The sequence below is a fragment of the Acanthochromis polyacanthus genome, chromosome 18, assembly GCF_021347895.1.
Source record: "Acanthochromis polyacanthus isolate Apoly-LR-REF ecotype Palm Island chromosome 18, KAUST_Apoly_ChrSc, whole genome shotgun sequence".
In the NCBI taxonomy this organism is placed as follows: domain Eukaryota; kingdom Metazoa; phylum Chordata; class Actinopteri; family Pomacentridae; genus Acanthochromis; species Acanthochromis polyacanthus.
Genome location: NC_067130.1, coordinates 2,375,664 through 2,394,813, shown reverse-complemented (window position 1 = coordinate 2,394,813; position 19,150 = coordinate 2,375,664). Strand labels below are relative to the sequence as shown.

The window sequence follows — 19,150 nt, the reverse complement described above, 5'->3', positions numbered from 1 at the left end:
GCCGGTGGCACAAAAAGACAGTGAAATCTCCAAAGTGAAAACATGCAAAGGAAACACTCAGAAAGCCCCACATGTACAGGTTTTGTTTTTAATGAGAAAATATTCATAATATGTATAGTAGGTGTATAACTGTGAGCCTTACATGAGCTATAAAATAACAAAGCAGAGTATGAGCATACAAGTGGTTAACATAGGAACAGAGGTTATACTGTTTACTGGAGAAGAAGGTTTGCTTCGTCCCACAAACGAAGCTCGAGCGCTTCTGCAGGCTGCAAAAAAACAAAAAAAAAACAAGCTACCAGCATTTAAAATGATAAATAAAATCATCTCTGCACCATGAATTCAAACATCAAAAGCATAATAATAATAATTATAAATCACACAATTCAACAACTCCTCTGCGTGTGCATGATTGTTATTTCAGGGGAACAGTGTGTTTAATGAGAACTCTGAAGGGTTCAGGGGCTTTTTTTGTGCCCTTTGAAGCGGAAAATGTTTGTTTTAGAATGAGGAAGAGGCTTTTGGAGGTCATGAATGAACACAGGAGATGCTCAGCAGGCATCCAGAATAAGCCACTGAAACTACTATCCATCTATCTAGAAAAAAAAAAGGCCAGCTGAAGTCATTCCTAACAGGGATGCTGTAAAAATACAAATAAAGAAGTGCTTTTAAAACCATCAGGACGTGAAGCTTTTTGTCGTCTCATTTCTGTGTTTTTCTATTCGTCCTTTAAAACTCAACGCTGTACCTCTAATGCAACTACAAACAATTCAGTCTCCTAAAATGGGACACCAGTCTTTTAAATACTTTTTTTCAGTTTATATATTACTAAATGTGTATAAAAACAAGAACAAGGAAGAACCAACGTGTGGGTTTTTTGTATCGGGGAGAGGGAATAGAAACGCCACGGAGGCACGAGTCCTGGACTTTCACTTGTGGTTGGTGGCGATGCTGGCACTGCGTTTCCTTCAGAGCACATTAGGAGTCAAAGAGCAGCTCGTCCTGGACTCAGACAATATGTCCTGCGATTCGTTACATTTTGTGCAGGTTAATCTGTATTTCGGGCATTCAGCTGAGGGTTCTATTGAGAGATCAGGACACATGAGCAGCTGTAGCGATAAAACTTTGGTTTATATGAACGTTTTGTCTGCTCCTAACATCCAAACGCAGAAAAAAAAGAATCTCAGCGGCTTCAATAAACGAGCTGACAGACAGAGGAGTACAATCATTTTGCTACTTTTCAGCTAAAGTGGTTCAGAGCTACTTTTTCTTCAGCCGTTTTGACACATTTCTACTTTTAAATCTCATTGAAGTGGATCTTCTAGAGCAGCGGTGTCCAACATGAGGCCCGTGGGCCAAAAGTGGTCCTCCAGAGGGTCCAATCCGGCCCTCAAAGTGTCTCATGTTTTTGCTGTTTTGTGTTTCCTTTTTGTCTCGCTTGTGTTTTCTGTCTTATTTTTGTCATTTTGTGTTTTTTTTTTTGTCTCGTGTGTTGTTGGTCTACTTTTTGTCATTTTGTTTCTCGCTTTTGTCATTTTTGGTCCGCTGATTGTTATCAGTTTTATGTCGTTTGTCCATTTTTTTGTTGCTTTGTACTTTTTAATTGTCTCCATTTTGTTTTGTTTGATGTTGTTTTTCTCATTTTTGTCGTTTTGCGTCTCACTTTTGTAATACTTGTCTTGTTTTTTGTCTGACTTCTGTGGTTTTGATTATAAAGTAAAATCCTCCACGGTTCAGTTCCAGATATCTGTGACTAAACGTTGTGTTCCTTTGTAGACACTCTGTGATCTGGAAGTTGTAATGTGGAAATGATGCAACTGAACTTATTTTTCTTCAGAAATTTCAGGTTGTTCAGGATGTTTTGTAAAAAGATAATTCCTTAAATGTGATTATTGTGCAGTAAAACAAAGGATTATCGGTTATTATCTCTGGTTTTACTGGTCCGGCTCACTGCAGATCAAACTGGGCTGAATGTGGAACCTGAACTAAGATGAGTTTGGCTCCCCTGCTCGAGGCTCTTACAGATAAATGGGATTGTGCTTCATTGTTTTTACTGCTTTAGTTGTGAAGCTGAATCTGGTTTTCTAAAGGCCGCCGTATCATAACGCTTCTTTGCTGCAGAACATTTTCAGAAACTCAAATGAAAACTCACCATACATTTAGTATTAGTACACAGAAGGTGAACAGGATTCTCTTTAAAGGCTGATAGTCTTCGCTCCTCTTCGCTGCTTGTTGTGTGCTTGTTTCCGGCTACAAAAGGAGTGTAAATCCATGCACAGCATCTTCTTAAATAGGCCCAAGAGCTCAGAAGAGCTGACCGATTCTCCCTAAAGAACAACATCCTGTTTTGGTATAAGAACATTTTTATAAAAAGCTTTTTTTTCTCCACTACTTTTGTTTTTTCTTCATCAAAGTTTATCCTCAGCTAGCAGGTATAGCAGATACACGGCGGATCTTCATACATCAAATACACAGCCCTACCTCGGTATAATACATGAAACGACTGCTTACATCAGAAAGCACAGGTCAACGAAGCGACGAAGGTAAAATACGTGATGTTTTAGAATATAAAAGCCCTGACCCAGCCCTTTAATCAGCACACACACCGGCACCAGTTAGTTCCTCTCCTGTTTGTAGTGATTATAGACAAACTGCTGATGCTCTCTAAAGTCTACTGGAACTGCCGTAATAAGGATAGGAGAGGAGAGTAATACATCATACAACAATCACTGACAGTCTAAGGCAAAGTTAGTTTTGCGATTCGAGGACGCTGAGCTTCGAGTCGGCACTTCAGATTTAATACGGACGCTGGAAAGGAATGCGAAAGCTCCCGCCAACATGCTCATCTGCACTGCAGGGGGCAGAAAGTCAAACATTACAGATGCTCTGGGGGGGGAGGATGCCTTTCAGTTCAGTTCCTGGAAATCATTTCTGCAGCATCAACACATCCAGGAAACAATATAAAAGAATGCGTGTGTGATTTGGCCTCTCCGTGTCTCCGTCCTGTCAGTCTGAAGGATCTTTCAGAGCATCTTCTTGTTGGTATTTAAAAGCTTTCCCACACATTCAGCCAAATCCACCATCAACACGCCTCAGGCAACCCCATATTTCAACAATAAAACCGCAGATAGGTGATTAATCCTCCGAAAACTTACGTCATTCAGCGTCTACCGGCTACATTTTATCCCAAATAAACTTCGCTCTCAAACCACCGTCAAACTCACCTCAATGCTTCAAACATCTCTTACATGCTAACGTACTGCTGCACCTTCCATTCTAATGCCTCAAAACTTGATGCATCTCATCGCCGAGCCCCAATTGGTCGAAGCCGGCAGGGTCATGTGATCATCAGGATACTATTAGTGAAATAAATACTGCTTTCTGTTTCCTTCAGTCCCTTCCTCCTCCTCCTCCTCTTCCTCCTGTTTAACTGTCTCTAAAAGGAGATTCGTTTACTCCTCCTCTTCTTCCTCCTCCTCCTCCTCCTCCTCTCCTTCCTCGTTGGCATAGATACCGGCTTCCCACTTCAGCGCCATGTTGCTTTTCCTCCTGGTGACGCGAGTCGCCTCCAGAACCTGTCGAATGCAGAACAGCTGATTAAATGCAGAGCGGTGGAACAGCTCCAGTCATGGAGGAAAGCATTGGCAAAACCTGGATTTATTCCAGAAAATACACCATTTCTCCCAGAAATTGTTTCAATTACAAATATTTTTGGTATACACGTGTTTACTTCCTTGATGTGCATTGGAAAAACACAAAAAAGTGGAAGAAAAAAGCAAAAATTGACATAATTTTACAGAAAACATGAGCTGGCATTCATTTAAAACTGTGGGTAAACCATTTTATTTCAAGCTTGTGATGCAATTTTTTTGAGTTTTGTGTAAAATTATGCCAATTTTGTCTGTTTTTTTAATGTTTTTTTGTGTTTTTCCAATGCACATCAAGGAAATAAACACATGTATACCAAAAATATTTCCAATTGCAACAATTTCTGGGAGAAATGGTGGATTTTCTGGAGAAATTTGTCGATGGCTGTATAAAATGCATGCTTTCCCCTGTTTAAAGGGACTTAACTGCATCACAATCACAAAAAAAAACACACAACGGTGGCTTTAATAAATGTCATGCAGTGTGTCGAACACTGGAGGAGCGCTTTGTTAAACCAGACGACTAATAAACCAGCAGAGTAAAGCGCACCAGCAGTGTTTGACAGAAACAACATTTTACTCCATTTCAGGAAAGGTTTCATGCGTGGATACTTCATACTCAGGGTTTCCAATCCTTCTCACGTGCTCAAACACACACACACACAATCACACACCTACACACACATGAACACGTCTTCAGAAAACCAGGGGAACTAAGTGACAGGATGAAGGGGATCTTCTAACATTTTTAAGCATCTTTGTATGACGTTTGCTCTAGAAGTGTTCAAAAGAGTGGTTCAAAAACACATTTTTCTAACAGAAACTGCATACATTTGGTACACAGAACACAACGAGTGGGTGTGGGCAGGTCACGAGTCAAACTAAATCCACAGACAAGCACATGCAGCACCGACACCACAGAACAGAACAAGGCAGTGAAACCACAAGCAGACCTGGGATCAGATGCAGAAGGTTTGTTCACTTCCCTCGTAAAAAAAAAAAAAACCCAGTTCAGCGTTCAAGCAGGGCACTAGAATCCCTCCATTTACATTTTTAACACCTTGTGTTTGCTTGTGTCTCATTTTCTGACTTTGTAGGAGTCCTCCTTTCTTTGGTAGGAGCTTTTTTTCACGATATTAATCAGCATTTCTTTAAAGTTAGGGTTGCTTCTGGCAATCAGTTGTGTTTTTGCATTCTCATGGGGAACAAAGTAGGAAATATTGTGTTTTAAAAATTACCTGTGGACATGTGGGCATTTCTTAGTTTGATTCAAAGCAGCCCTGTGTAATCCAGCAGCTACAAGTTACAACGTGCTGTGCAAAGGTTTTAGGACGTTTATGTTTAGATTTCTATCCTTTACACATAAACGGGGTTTCATCTGATTGACTCCAATCACGCAGATTTTTTGTAAACACCTCCACAAACCAGCTCAGAAAACTGAAGTGAACCTAAGAAAACTGGTGCTGTTAAAAGATTTCTATTCACCACACACTGCAGGAAGTTAATCGATGAAAAAATAAAATCCTGGCATTACATTTACCATCATTCTTACTTTGCTTTTAAAGTTAAAACATTTGCACAGCACTCTTGAAAACGAAGCTTAATATGTGTCAGTAATAAACCTCTCTGTCCGTCTGACCCAGGTCTGTCAGTAAAGGCAGGAAAACGGGTAAACGGGTGAACAGGTGAACAGGTGAACGGGTTCAGGGTGCAGCAGGTACCTCAGTGGTTACCTCGTTAGCCAGCAACAAGCGGGCATACTGACCGACCAATAGGAGAGAAGCAACAGTACACCAAGTCAACAACACATGTGATGTCATCATGGATTAAAAAAACAACATAACCAGAGACAACATCATCGGCGTACGACATTCCCTGTTCAGGATAAATTCAGTTAAACATCTGGAAAAACAGGAGATAACTAAGAAGGCAACGTGTCAGAACATGAAAACAAGCGTGTGAAAAGGGAAGTGAAAAGTGAAACTGGTGCTATTACTTTCTGTTCATGTCATTTTACAACATACACCCCCTGTCAAAAGTTTTGAGACATTTTCTTATTCAAATAAATTAGAACCTGTCTCAAAACTTTTGACTGGGGGTGTATATGCCAGTTTTAGTCTGTCAAAGTTTAAGAAAGCTCATCAAGAGGCCTGAATGATGACAAGTTTGGCATTCAAAGACCTTCAGTTTCACAGACGGACGAGCGATGGAGTCAGGACAGAAAGCCCCTGGTGTCTGTGGCTCACTTTCACTTTGGTTTTGTGGCTCTGACGAGGAATTTCCCCTTTGGTGCTGTACAGTATTTGCTCATACCAGCGGATCATGGGTGGAGGAATTCAACCAGATTAATATTACCAAATTCCAGCCGACCGCAAGAGTCGACCGAGCACATCACGGGTGACAAATCAGCTCCGTGATACTTTCACTTACTGTTTCTGAAAACCTTTACAGATCAAGTTTCTTTACTAAGGATTTTTTAACGATGGTGACAATTAGAAGTAATATAAGCTGTGTACACCTTTACTCTCCTTTACTCACACTGTTGTCTTCCATCTTCTCCCTCCTCTTCACTTTGTGCGTTTCATAGTCTTCCATCAGCGTCTGCATGAAGTTTTTGGGTCGTGAACCTCCAGAGTCCTCGCTGCCGGCGTCAGACAGAGCTCCCTCTGAGGGTGAGGGGGAGACGGGCGGCGCAGGTCGGATTTTCTCAATCTTTCCTGAAAACCACAGAAAAACAGCATTACTGTCGTACTGAAGCACATTTTTAACTTCCAGTCCACATCTAGTTGGCATTCACGATCACTGTTAAACGGATGGAGCCTTAGCTGGTTATTAAAGGCACAGAAGATACAGAAAACCGGTACCAGGGGTGTCAAACATGAAGCCCGCGGGCCAAAACCGGCCCTCCAGAGGGTCCAATCCGACCCTCTGGACGACTTCACAAAGAGCAAAAACTACAGAGAAGACATGAACTGCAGATTAGAAATGAGTAAAACTACAAATTTAAAATAATTTCTAGACCATGACGAGTTGTTTTGATCATAAGTAAAATACTATAAGGCTCATTGCTCTTTTGTCATTTTGTGTCTCATTTTTGTCACATTTTGTCCTGTTTTTGTTGTTTTTTGTCTTTTTGCTTGACATTTGTCGTTTTGTGTTTTCTTTTTGTCTTGCTTGTGTTTTTTGTCTTAATTTTGTCTTTTTGTGTTTTGCTTTATTTTTTGTTTTGTGTATAGCTTTTGTCATTTCTTTTAATTTCTGTCGTTGGTGTAATTTTTTTGGTGCTTTCTAACTTGATGGTCTAATTTTTTCTCTCTTTTTTGCTTTGTTTCGAGTCACTTGTCAATTTTTTGCCTTTTTTCTCGGTTTTGTGTCTCGCTTTTGTAATGTTTTGTCTGGTCTTTGTTGTTTTTTTGTCTTTTCTTGGTCTGATTTTTCTCATTTTGAACATAAAGAAAAATAATGATAAGAACTGAGGTGAGTTTGACACCTCCTGTTTTAACTGCTGGTACCTTGGAGACCTCACAAGACCTGAAACCTAAACATGTCATATACAACACAACAGTCATATTAGCACACTCACATTTGCAGTCGATATCTATTTGTGTCAAACATAGAAGACGGGTGAGTCTTTTACTAGCCTTCTATTCACTGACCTGGCGCTGTCCGTGCTGTCAGTGTGAGTCTGGTTGGCAGGCTGTTGCTCTTCATCTTATCTGCTGGGGAAATGGTGCTTTGCCGCATCCCCGTCCTCACAGGTCCATGACTGCTGCTGGAAGCGTTGCCGGACCGGACCACGATAACCGGCTGCGTCTCCCTCTGCTTCTTCAGCTCTTCCTCCCTCTGCTGAGCAGCTCGGATCTCCTCCTCGATCATGGACAACGTTCGCTGCTTCTTGGAGCGCAGACGGAACGGGCCGCTGGCCGCCTCCACCTCAGGGCCTTTAGTTGTTGCTGCTGTGCTGCGCAGCTCCGCCGCCTCCGAGTATTTACTGAAGTAGCTGAACTCTGATTTCTCTGGGCTTGGAGGAGAAGGGGGACGGTAGACTGGTGTCGGCCTGGAGACTGGAGCTGCTGAGGCAGGAGCCGGAGCCGGAGCCGGAGCCGGGGCTGAAGAGGCCAGCGCTCTGGTGTAAGAGGACTGGATCTTGATTCTGGGGCCTCCGTTTTTGGGTCTCTGCGATGGGGAGATGGGCTGAGAGGGTGGAGGAGACGGTGTCTGGAGCTGTGCTGGACTGGACGACTGCTGCTGAGCCTCGGATTCTGATTCTGGCTTCTCTTGGGAAACAACTCTGACCGCCGGCTGCCTGTCCGGCTGTGGGGACGGGTTGGATGGAGCAGGACTGGTGGACGCCGGAGACTGGAAACTGGGAGCTCCACCAGAAGACACAGGAGAGGAAGAAACTGGCACTGGGCTGCTTGTAGAGGCAGAGGATGGAGACACCGGGGCGCTCAGCTGAGAAGAGCTGAAGTCGGATGGCTGCCAGTCGCCTCCATTCTGAGCTGCGAGAGCGTTCTGGATGGCGTTCTGGACCAGAACCCCAGCGTGGTACTCCAGCTCATCCTCTGTCGGACTGCCACAGATGCGCCCGTTGACCGGGGTGGTGGGCTGAGGGGTAGGTGGTGACACCGGGGTGAGTGGCAGCGGGGTGGGTGGTAGCGAAGCCCCGCTGTCAGAAACATTATCCAAGCTAAACACGGTAGTGTCCTGAGAGCGGACAGATAACTCGTCCAGTCCTGAGTCAGACTCCTCTGGGTGGAAAGACGGATGGAAGGGACCCTTTGCTTCCTCCTCGCCTCGCAGGATTGTCATCACAGCACGTGCACACGTAAATTCTCCTGCTATGCCTTCATCAGACCAGGTCACGTGAGTCTCTCCGGTTTCTGCAACAATATCACCGCTTCCCTGGCTGCTCCTGGGTACGGACTTGGAGAAGGGTTTGGCGGAGTATAAGTGAGGAGCGATGTCCTTCTTGGCAGCGCCTCCCTGCAGAAACTGCTTCCTGGCAGAGGAGAAGTCGATCTGCTCCTCCACGATGTCGTCCTTCTTGTTTAGCTCCGGGTCAAAGCTCACTGCTGAGGGAGGACACGTCACCTGAGGCTGTAGAGGGATGTGATAGAACAGAATACAAAGAGGGAAGTTAGAAGAAATACAGTAAAAATAAAGTAAAAATATAGCAAAAATATTGGAACAATACAGTAAAAATTATAGCGAAAATATAGTAAAAATACAGTAAAAAATATAGTACAAATACAGCAAAAATCTTGTAAAACATAGTAAAAATACAGTAGAAAATACAGCTAAAATATAGTAAAAATACTGTAAAAATATAGCAAAAATACAGTAAAAATATAGTAAAAATACAATAAAAATCTAGTAATAATAGAGTACAAAATATAGCAAAAATATAGTAAAAATACAGTAAAAATACAATAAAAATCTAGTAATAATACAGTACAAAATAGTAAAAATACAGTAAAAAGTATAGTAAAAATATGATAAAAATACAGCAAAAATACAGTAAAAATATAAAAAATACAATAATAACTATAGTAAAAAAAACAGTAAAAATATGGGACAAATACATTATATAGCAAAAATGTAGTAAAAATAAAGTAAAAATGCAGTAAAAAATCTAGCAAAAAATCTAGTAAAAATACAGTAAAAATAAAGTAAAAATACAGTAAATAAATAGCAAAAACACAGTAAAAATATAGCAGAAATAGAGTAAAAATACAGCATTTCCATTCCATTAAAAATCAGCCGTTTCCAGCTAGAATAGTCATTTATCACATTAACAATGTCTACACTGGATTTATCATTCATTTAATGGTATCTTCATTGAGAATAACTGCTTTTCTTTCAGAAATAAGGACATTTGTAAGTGACCCAAACGTATGATCGGTAGCATAGCCCCTCTCATTCAGAGAACGGTGTGTTTGTGTCTTACCTGAGTGTATACGTAAGGATGAGCCTGTTTCTGCTGCTTCCTCTCCTGATATTTCTTGAGAGACTCGAGCTGCTCTGCATCCAGCTGCTCCTCCAAAGGCACCTTGAATTAATGAACCAAACAACCAATCAGTCGATCCGTCAGGAAGCCAACAGGAGCTCGAACAGAAAACAAAGGGTGAATGAGAAGCTACCTCCTGGGGAGGGTTCCACCAGCGCTGTGCAATCCCAGGGTTCTTCTTCACCGCCTGGTCTCTGATCAGCTCCTGACGTTCGCGCTCCAACTCCTGAACCTGACGGAAAAACGACCCAAACAACGGAGAGAATTCTCAGTAAACTTTTATTAGCGTTGTCTTCCCCTGATGTGTTTATTTACAATGAGAAAAAAGCAAAGTTCTCTGCATATTTAGTGTTTGATGTCAGTTTAAGGCCTGCTGACGGGTGACATGGACCATGAAACTGAGGATGTGACTAATAAAAGCTTTCCATGCTCTCATTACCAGCTGTATTGTCCTTTAGCACGATATGTACTCTTACTCTACGCGAAGACAAAAAAGAACAGCCATTTAAAGGCATTAGAGGAGATTTAATTTCCTACGACTTTGAACGTAGCATGTGCACATACAACCTCTCCCTCACCCCCCTCTAACCTCCCCACTCTTAACATTTACGAAGAAACGCCCCCCTCCAGAAACTTCCGTAGCACTCGTGAAGTTGTCTTTTACGGCTGGGTCCCCCTGGATCTTTATCTGTCATTATGTAAAAAAGATGAGCAAAACAAGTCGCCAGCTAACTACGAAGCTATACCAAAGCAACACATACAGAAAACACGTAAGTCCAAGGCGGACGTAATCTACGTAACTAGGCCTGAGCCGGAAGATTTTTGATTGACAGGAAAGGGAGCAAACCAAACACCTCGGTCCGAGTGCGTTGATTGGCTGATGTTTTTCAGATCCTGCCATGTCCACAGTTTTTTTTTTTTTAATTCTTTTATAAATCCTACTTACAAGTCCACTAAAGGTCAGTATATTCATTTTATGTGAATCAGACAAATTAAACAAACAAAAAAAACATCCTCCATAATGCCTTTAAAGGACATTGAATGTTTCATAACCAAACCTGTCCCTCGTCTCTGATAAAAATGTGACCTTCTGGGTTTTGCTGCCACATCATGTGCTTCATGTCTGACTCAGGGTTACCACACACTTTCAATTTCAAAACGGCTTTTTAAGCTGCGTTTCATCATTTCATCTGTGCTCTGTTGTAACGGCATGACTAACCGGTCAGAACTCACATACATCTGTAGATTAAAGTGGCAACAGACAGATGAAGTACATGCTGATGGCACGGTGTGATAGCTCTGGAAAAATGGTCCCATCTATGTTTAATTTAGCTCCCTGATGGTTCACAGTTAAGAGAACAACTGCAGTAACTGTTGAACCTTTAGCTGGCCCCAGCTAAAAGAGCTCCATTGTCAGAAGGAGGAGGAGAGCCACAGACAGAACCCCGGGTAAGACAAGAGGATTGGATTTGGTATTCAGCTACAAGGAAAATGGAAAGAGCTACCCGGCCTGGGACAGAAAGGCTTGTGGATTTAGAGTTGTGTGAATAAATATGAGCACACATGTTAGACGAGGGGTGTCCAACATGCGGCCCGCGTTGTCATTTTATGAATCGTTTTTGTCGTTTTCTGCCTTTTTTGTGTCATTTTTGTAAATTCTTGTCTCATTGTTGTTATTTGTCCATTTTTTTGTCGATTTGTAACTTTTTTGGCAAATTTTATGACTCTTTTGTTTTGTTGTATGTCGTTTGTCTCATTTTTTCTGGTTTCATTTCTCGTTTTTGTCATTTTACGTCTTGTTTTTGTTGTTTTTTGGTCTCATTTTTGTAATATCTTGTCTTATTGCTGTTTTTTGTCTTCATTTGTCGTTTTGATCATAAAGTAATATCCTCTACGGTTCAGTTACAGATAACCGTGACTAAATGTTGTGTTCCTTTGTAGACACTCTGTGAAGTGGAAGTTGTAACGTGGAAATAATAAACTGAGGCTGAATGTGGATGAAATTGAACTTATTTTTCTGAAGAAAGTTCCGGTTGTTCGTGATGTTTTGTCAAACGATAAATCCTTAAATGTGAACATTTTCAGAACGGACTTTTTTGCACTAAAACAAAGGAAACATTAGGAATTGTGGTTATTTATAGGTTATTATGCTGTGGTGTTACTGGTAAGTGGAGATCAAACTGGGCTGAATGTGGAACCTGAACTAGAATGAGTTTGACACTCCTGGTTTAGACATTAGTGCTGTAATTTATTTTAATCGGATTCAAACACTGCCTGGCTCAGTAGATAGTAAACTATGAAAAGCACACCCAGCCTGAATAACTGTTTAATTCTGCTTGTTTACGTCATGTATATTTAGTAGGACTAATATTGTACCTGAGCCCTCCTCAGAACTCAGAAATAAAACAAGCGGCTGTGCTTTGCAGCTGGACGGTGTATCCGTTACATGTGATCCGTTATCCAACAGCCTCCTACCTCCTCTGAGGGTCGTCTCCTCGTCACCCTGACCTGCTGCTCCTCTCCGGGGGAGAACAGTTTCGCCGGACGTCTCTCCTCCTGAAACGCTCGCAGCTCAAACTTGGCCTTGCCGCGGCCCGACTCGTCTCCCTGCACGTGTCCGTTGGTCCTCACCGCAGACTCCTGGTGGACGAACGTGGTCTGTCTCTGTCCCTCCACCACGATCGGCTGGTGATTGACGGGGGAGGAGGCCGACACGCAGACGGAAGGAGAGGTTCCGTCGATGCTGATGGGCTTGATGTGCTCTGAAGGAGAGGAGTTTCCGTTTGTGGGTGTTTCTGAGGCTGCGTCTAACACCTGGTCCAGGTAGCGGATCTCCTGTGGAAGAAGTAGATCATGAAACTGCTGCAGAGTGTCCAGCTGTGTGTCACGATATAAATCAGGGGTGTCCAACATGAGGCCCGTGGGCCAAAAGCGGTCCTCCAGAGGGTCCAATCCGGCCCTCAAAGTGTAAAAATTCCAGAGAAGACATTAAGTGCAGATTGTAAATTAGTAAAACTATAAATTTAAAATTATTTCTAGACCATGACAAGTTGTTTTGATCAGAAAGTAAAATACTAGATTGTTCATTGTTCTTTTGTCATTTTGTGTCTCATTTTTGTAGTATTTTGTCTTGTTTTTGTAGATTTTTGTCTGACTTTTGTTTGTCTCATGTTTTTGTCATTTTGTATTTCCTTTTTGCCTCAGTTGTGTTTCTTGTCTTATTTGTGTCATCTTGTGTTTCGCTTTATTTGTGGTTTTGTGTCTCAGCTTTGTCATTTTGTTTCATGCTATTGTCATTATTTGCCTGCCTTATGTCATTTGTCCATTTTTTTTCACTTCTGAACTTTGCTCGAGATACAAATAATGACAATAGCGTAAAACAAAACGACAAAGCCAAGACACAAAACAACGAACGAAGCAAAACACAAGATGACACAAATAAGACAAAAAATACAAGCGAGGCAAAAAGGAAACATGAATCAACAAAAATGAGAAACAAAACAACAAAAACATGAGACAAATGACAAAAGCCAGACAAAAAAATCCAACAAAACCAAGACAAAATATTAGAAAAATGAGACACAAAATGAGAGAAGAACAATGAACAATCTGGTATTTTACAACCAAAACAACTTGTCATGGTCTAGAAATTATTTTAAATGTATAGTTTTACTAATTTACAATCTGCAGTTAATGTCCTCTCTTTAATTTTTACACTTTGAGGCCCGGATTGGACCCTCTGGAGGACTGGTTTTGCCCTAGACCACTACAAAACTTGTCAAAGTTTACCAATTTTAACCGGTTTCATTGTTGGTACCTGCTGAATTCCAGGAAATCAAAGAAGCAACAAAAACCATGCTCTGAGTCTTGCATACCTGCATCACTTCGCTGTCAGAAGTCTCTACTTTCACACCAACTGCATTGTGGGCTCGGCTACTGGGGCTGCTGAGGCAGCCATGTTGGATCTGCTGGCTCTCCAGTTCCATGGCTGCAGGCCGGTCAGAGATGACGCTGACGGATTCCTGGAAGCTGACGCTCTTTAGGGCTCGCTCTCTGGGTGCTGTGTCACTGACATCCTCGGCTGCCCGCCATGATTTCTGTCAACAAACAAACAGCATGTTTTAGAGATTCTGCATGGAGAAGCCGTCCATTAAATAACCACAATGTAGGGAAAACCGAGAGACACGTAAAACCTACTGAAAGGTCAGAGTCCTCCTAAACACACAGACACGTCACATCTTAACCTGTCCGTCTGCATTGCAGTAGTCCAGTCTGCAGCAGAGTCTATTATAACTGCTTCTCACCACTATGTGGAGCCAGATTCCACGTTGCTGCTTTATTGCTGCCCTCAACTACAACAAACTTCTCCACAACTATTGTGTCGCTCTCCAGAGACCTCCACAGCTCTGAGAATCTATGCTGAACACCTGGTATCACAGAACTACCATTAATAATTCAAGAAACTGCAAGCCAGCACAGTGACTCTTCCTCCTGCTTCTTGTTCTACAATGAAAACACTTTAACTACCTGCTGGGACGGTGGACAGCAACTTTTAGATTTGATGGAGAGATGGTCAGAAAGAAGAGCAGGATGGAAGGAGACAAGCCTGGTATGACTGGGTACAAAAACATCTTTAGGACCTACAGCCTTAATGACATTCCCCCCATCTTTCAATCGAGCAGATTCACTGCAGCATTGTGGTTTAAATGCCTGGCTCTGGACCACATCATCATCAGCTGTTAGGAGAGGAAGGAGTTTGTCTTCCAGCCTCTGAATCTCTCTACTAAATTGGTGAAAGGACATGCAAGTTACAAGCACATGCACAACTGCTAGACGATGTAATAAAGCATCAAAATGGTATAAAATGTGCCTCCAAATGGAATTAGATCTGCAAACAAACACAGGTGACCTCAGTTCATAAAATGTGGAACATTTCTGTCTAGTGATATAATCACAACACTGATGAATACCAGAACACAGTTATTATGTCATCACTGACAGTAATGAAGCAAAATCACCCGTATTTGCAACACTGTGATGCTGCTTTAATCATCAGGGCATCTATGGACTACGTTTTCTAAAGCAAATTCTTTACAGCAGGGGTGTCCAACATGAGGCCCGTGGCCCAAAAGTGGTCCTCCAGAGGGTCCAATCCGGCCCTCAAAGTGTAAAAATTACAGAGAAGACATTAAGTGCAGATTGTAAATTAGTAAAGCTATTAATTTAAAATAATTTCTAGATCAAGTTGTTTTGATCATAAAGTAAAATACTAGATTAACAATTGTTCTTTTGTGTCTCATTTTTGTAATATTTTGTCATGTTTTGTTGTTTTCTGTTCGACTTTTGTCGTTCGTCTCATGTTTTCGTCATTTTGTTTCTAGTTTTTGTTGCTTTGTGTTTCTTTTTTGTCTCGCTTGTGCTGTTTGTCTACTGTTCTGGCATTTTGTTTCTTGCTTTTGTCTTCTTTGGTCTTGTTTGTGTCATTTGTGTAATTTTTGGTCTCATTTTTGTAATTTTTTGTCGCTTTGTAATTTTTTTGTCTAATTTTTTGTCTTGTTTCATGCCATTTGGCCCATGTTTTGTAATATTTTCTCTTGTTTTTTTTGCCTGACTTTTGTCATTTTGATCATACAGTAAAACCCCACATGGTTCAGTTCCAGATGACTAAATGTTGTGTTCCTTTGTAGACACTAGTTGTAATGTGGAAATGATAAACTGAGGATGAATGTTGATGAAACTGAACTCTTTTTTCTTAATAAATTTCAGGTTGTTCATAATGTTTTGTAAAAAGATAATTCCATAAATGTGAACTTTTCTTGCACTAAAACAAAGGAAACACTCGTAGTCGTGGTTATTTATAGGTTATTATTCTGTGTTTTTACTGGTCCTTCCACTGGAGATCAAACTGGGCTGAATGTAGAAAAGACCTGAACTAAAATGAATTTGACACCTCTGCTTTACAACATCTTCTAACCTTCTTATCTCTTGCGGTCGTTATTTCAGCGAGTGATGCGGTGATTCATCCGGAGAAGAAATGCACAATCACTGGCATGCAGGACCTGTGACCTTCTGCTTCAGAGAACCATCCATCCAACACATTCCAGACGCTCCTCCAGTGTGCAGCTACGCTTACACACTCCTGTCTTTACTGACCTTTGTCTTAGTTCTGCACGGACCGCTAACGAACCCTCTGCTGGCTTCCTTTCTACACACCTCCGTCTTGAGGATGCATTTATTTCAGTGAGGAGCTGTTGACCCCTGTGCTAGTGACAGGAAAGTGTGTTTGGAGGTTTAATGAGGACCACTTCAGTAAAACGGTCCACTGTTCAGTTAAAGCTCACACAGCCATGAGGAGGAAGCCTTTGTTTCTGACTCGCTCCGGACACGCTGCCAGACGCTGACGAGAACGATCGACATGAGGTGATTTTCAGGAATCGACTGGAGTTACCATTTTCTTTTCCCTCCCTTTCGATTTCCTTATTGCCGTCCCCTCTTTCCAGAACTCCCTCTCTTTCTCTCTACTGCATGATTTGCATCTTTTCCTTCCTCGCTTGCTTCCTCTCTGGGACTTTTCAGATACAGTGAAGTCACGTGGAAGATTACAACAGCCTGTCTCTGTCTCCCTCATAATGAAGCAATCATTTCCTTCACACTCCCCTCTCTTGGTTAGTCCTTTCTCCTCCTTCTGCCTCCTCCAATGAGAAAAAAAAGATTTTCTGAGGGCATTTTGGTGACCCATGTGGCTGAGTCACATGCAAATGTTTTACTTTATGCTGTCTTGTGAGGTAAGATGTGATCTATATAGTAAATCTAAACACATTCCCTACCTAAATGACCGTTTTAAATCTACTCATGTACACATCCATTCCAGTTTGCTCATTTTAATGAAACAATCATCCATGATTCTCACTCTGATCTTCTATCATAAGAAAGTAATGCATGGAAGGCTAATTAACAAGAAAAAATATGAATAAGAGTAAGAGATGCAAATATAAACAGATAAATAAATAAGCAATACCATCAAGCTAAAAACAAAAACACCAGTAAATAGGATAGTCAGGAATCTACAGCTTGGATACTGGTTTTGTAATTCCCGAGGAACTGTGATGGTTTTCGGTGAAAGCTACTACAGTGCGACAAAAGTTGGTGGGAAGGCAAAGGGAGGGACATATTTTAGACGAGGCGCTCAGGGCCCACCAGAAGAAGCCGGAAAAGTCAGTGTTTGTGTGGTTCAATCAGTCACATGAGCGCTACAGGTTTAGGATTGTTACGACACAATGCTTTGAGTCACAGCTGAGTTCAGTTGATTAATTTCAGAGCTTTTGGTGAAATAAAATGTCCCACAGATGCCGTTCCAAAAGCTGAAAACAAGGAAGGTAACGTGAGGTTTGGACAGGAGAAACTCCTGTAGTAGCATTTAGAATGCTAATGCTAAGTAGCAGTAACATTAACGACAATCACCAACTCAGTTTTTGCAGGTATTTCATCATCATCTGTACACGTTTTAATGTAATCCATCCAAAAATTGTTGAGAAATTTCACTCAAAAGAACAAATGTCGATCTCACAGTGGTGCTAGAGATAAAAGCAAGAGCAGAAGGGTCCATCCTCTGGGAACTGTACACGTCTAGAACGTTTTTGTAGCAATCTGTGTAATAGTTCAGATCAGGGCTGAAGCTAACCAAAGAAAGTCTTGGTGGACTGAAATCGTACCTTTTCGTACCTGAATGTGGAACCTGAACTAAAATGAGTTTGACACCCCTGGTTTGGAGACTACAGCTCCAGATGAGATGTTGTGGAGGATCGACAGACAGACCAACATCACCATCCCTGGAGCCACTAGACGAGCCAATAAAAACCCACATCAACCACTTTCTCTGCCAAGTAAGATTCCGTAGCATCACTTTTTAATATCAGCAAAGGGAGTTCTTTGTTTAACCACACTATTGATTAGCATTGAGCCACATTACAGAAACATTAAACTGCTGCTCTCACTCTACCACACAATGATTTAACTTCTTAACTGCATCAGCGACCACATGAGGACGAGATGCCACTTCTATTTCCACTCACATCAAGTCTTCTGTCTACTTATTACATGCTACACATGTAAGCGTGTGCACGTGCAGGAATGTGTGTGTGGCGTGTAGGAGTGTGTGCACGGCAGGCCGGACAGTACAGAGGGGGAGGATATCCTGTTACTGCCTCAGGAAAACAGTACTACAGTGCAGGAATGTCTCATATGCAACACTATTCTGCTGCAAACACACACATAAAGGAGAGTGTTTGTGGCTGTGGCTGTGCAGAGGGGCGTGCATGCTAAAGTGTGTTCGTTCAAGCGTGTAGCAGGTGTGTGTTCACGTTTGTGCACTGACATTCCAGGCATAGCTGGCTGTCCTCAAGGCTTGGACTCTAATACTTGTGATGAGGGACACTGTGCACCCTGCCTGTCTGGCTAAAGCAGTGAAGTGTGTGTGTGAGAGAGCGTCTGTGAGTGTGTGGAAAGCACGGTCCACGATGTGTTTCTGTAGTTAGACTAGCAGTTAGCAGGACTTGCACAAATGTGAAGTATGACGCTGACAGTTCCGACAGTCTCAGTATGTTCCGAGTTTTCCCAAAAAAGGAGAAGAGTTGAAGAAGATTACACACAGTGAAGAGTTTCTTCTAATTTCCTGAGCTTTGCTAGCATTAGGTACAGTTTATATTTCGTCATCTTGTGCTTAGGAACTGGGTTAATAATAACATTAGGTTAACATTCAGAGTCAGCTGAGGTCAACATGCGCTGTAACTGTTTTCCTGGGTCTACATGGGCGTGTTGTGGTTAATGTCATAAGGTGTGGGAACCAATGATTTCAGCCATAAATAGCGAGTACGTAACACAATCATGACTCTGAGTCAGCGCAGTGTTACAGCCTTATGCTCTCTCTAAATCAAGGGTGTCAAGCATGCGACCCACGGGCAAAAACCGGCCCGCCAGAGGGTCCTGTTCGGCCCGTGGATGACATGCAAAGTGCAAAAATTGCAGAGAAGACATTAACTCCAAATTCCAAAAGTGTAAATTTAAAATCATTTCAAGTTGTTTTGATCATAAAGTAAAATACTGGATCGTTCTTCTGTCATTTTGTGTCTCATTTTTGTCATATTTTGTCTTGTTTGTGTTGTTTTTTGTCTGACTTTTGTTGTTTCGTTTCTTGTTTTTCTCATTTTGTGTTTCCTTTTCGTCTCGCTTGTGTTTTTTCTTATTTTTGTCATTTTGTGTTTGCTTTATTCGCTTAATTTTTTTGCCAAATTTTTTGTCTTTTTTATGTTGTTCATATCATTTTCTTTCTCATTTTTGTAATATTTTGTCTTGTTTTTGTTGTTTATTGTATTTTTTTATCTGATTTTTGTCATTTTGACCATAAGGTAAAAAACTACACCGATCAGTTCCAGATATCTGTGACTAAATGTTGTGTTCCTTTGTAGACACTCTGTGATCTGGAAGTTCTAATGTG

At 41.6% G+C, this 19,150-nt stretch overlaps 1 protein-coding gene across 5 annotated transcripts in view; it reads right to left on the bottom strand.

The window, feature by feature from the left end:
• Nucleotides 1-74: 74 nt before the first annotated feature.
• The window catches only part of LOC110965207 (A-kinase anchor protein 2), a 109,299-nt gene continuing 90,223 nt past the window's right edge, over nt 75-19,150 (bottom strand). For 3 of the 5 annotated variants that reach the window (XM_051938335.1, XM_051938336.1, XM_051938332.1), the window contains exons 10-17: nt 13,533-13,754; nt 12,133-12,492; nt 9,791-9,889; nt 9,598-9,699; nt 7,304-8,747; nt 6,186-6,364; nt 5,369-5,407; nt 75-3,575 (exon numbers count right to left, since the gene is read on the bottom strand). In XM_051938335.1, the coding sequence (XP_051794295.1) occupies nt 3,453-3,575; nt 5,369-5,407; nt 6,186-6,364; nt 7,304-8,747; nt 9,598-9,699; nt 9,791-9,889; nt 12,133-12,492; nt 13,533-13,754 (2,568 nt within the window). In that variant the 3' untranslated portion in view covers nt 75-3,452. The remainder of the gene's footprint in view (nt 3,576-5,368; nt 5,408-6,185; nt 6,365-7,303; nt 8,748-9,597; nt 9,700-9,790; nt 9,890-12,132; nt 12,493-13,532; nt 13,755-19,150) is intronic. The other 2 variants (XM_051938333.1, XM_051938334.1) reach the window with 2 other exon arrangements.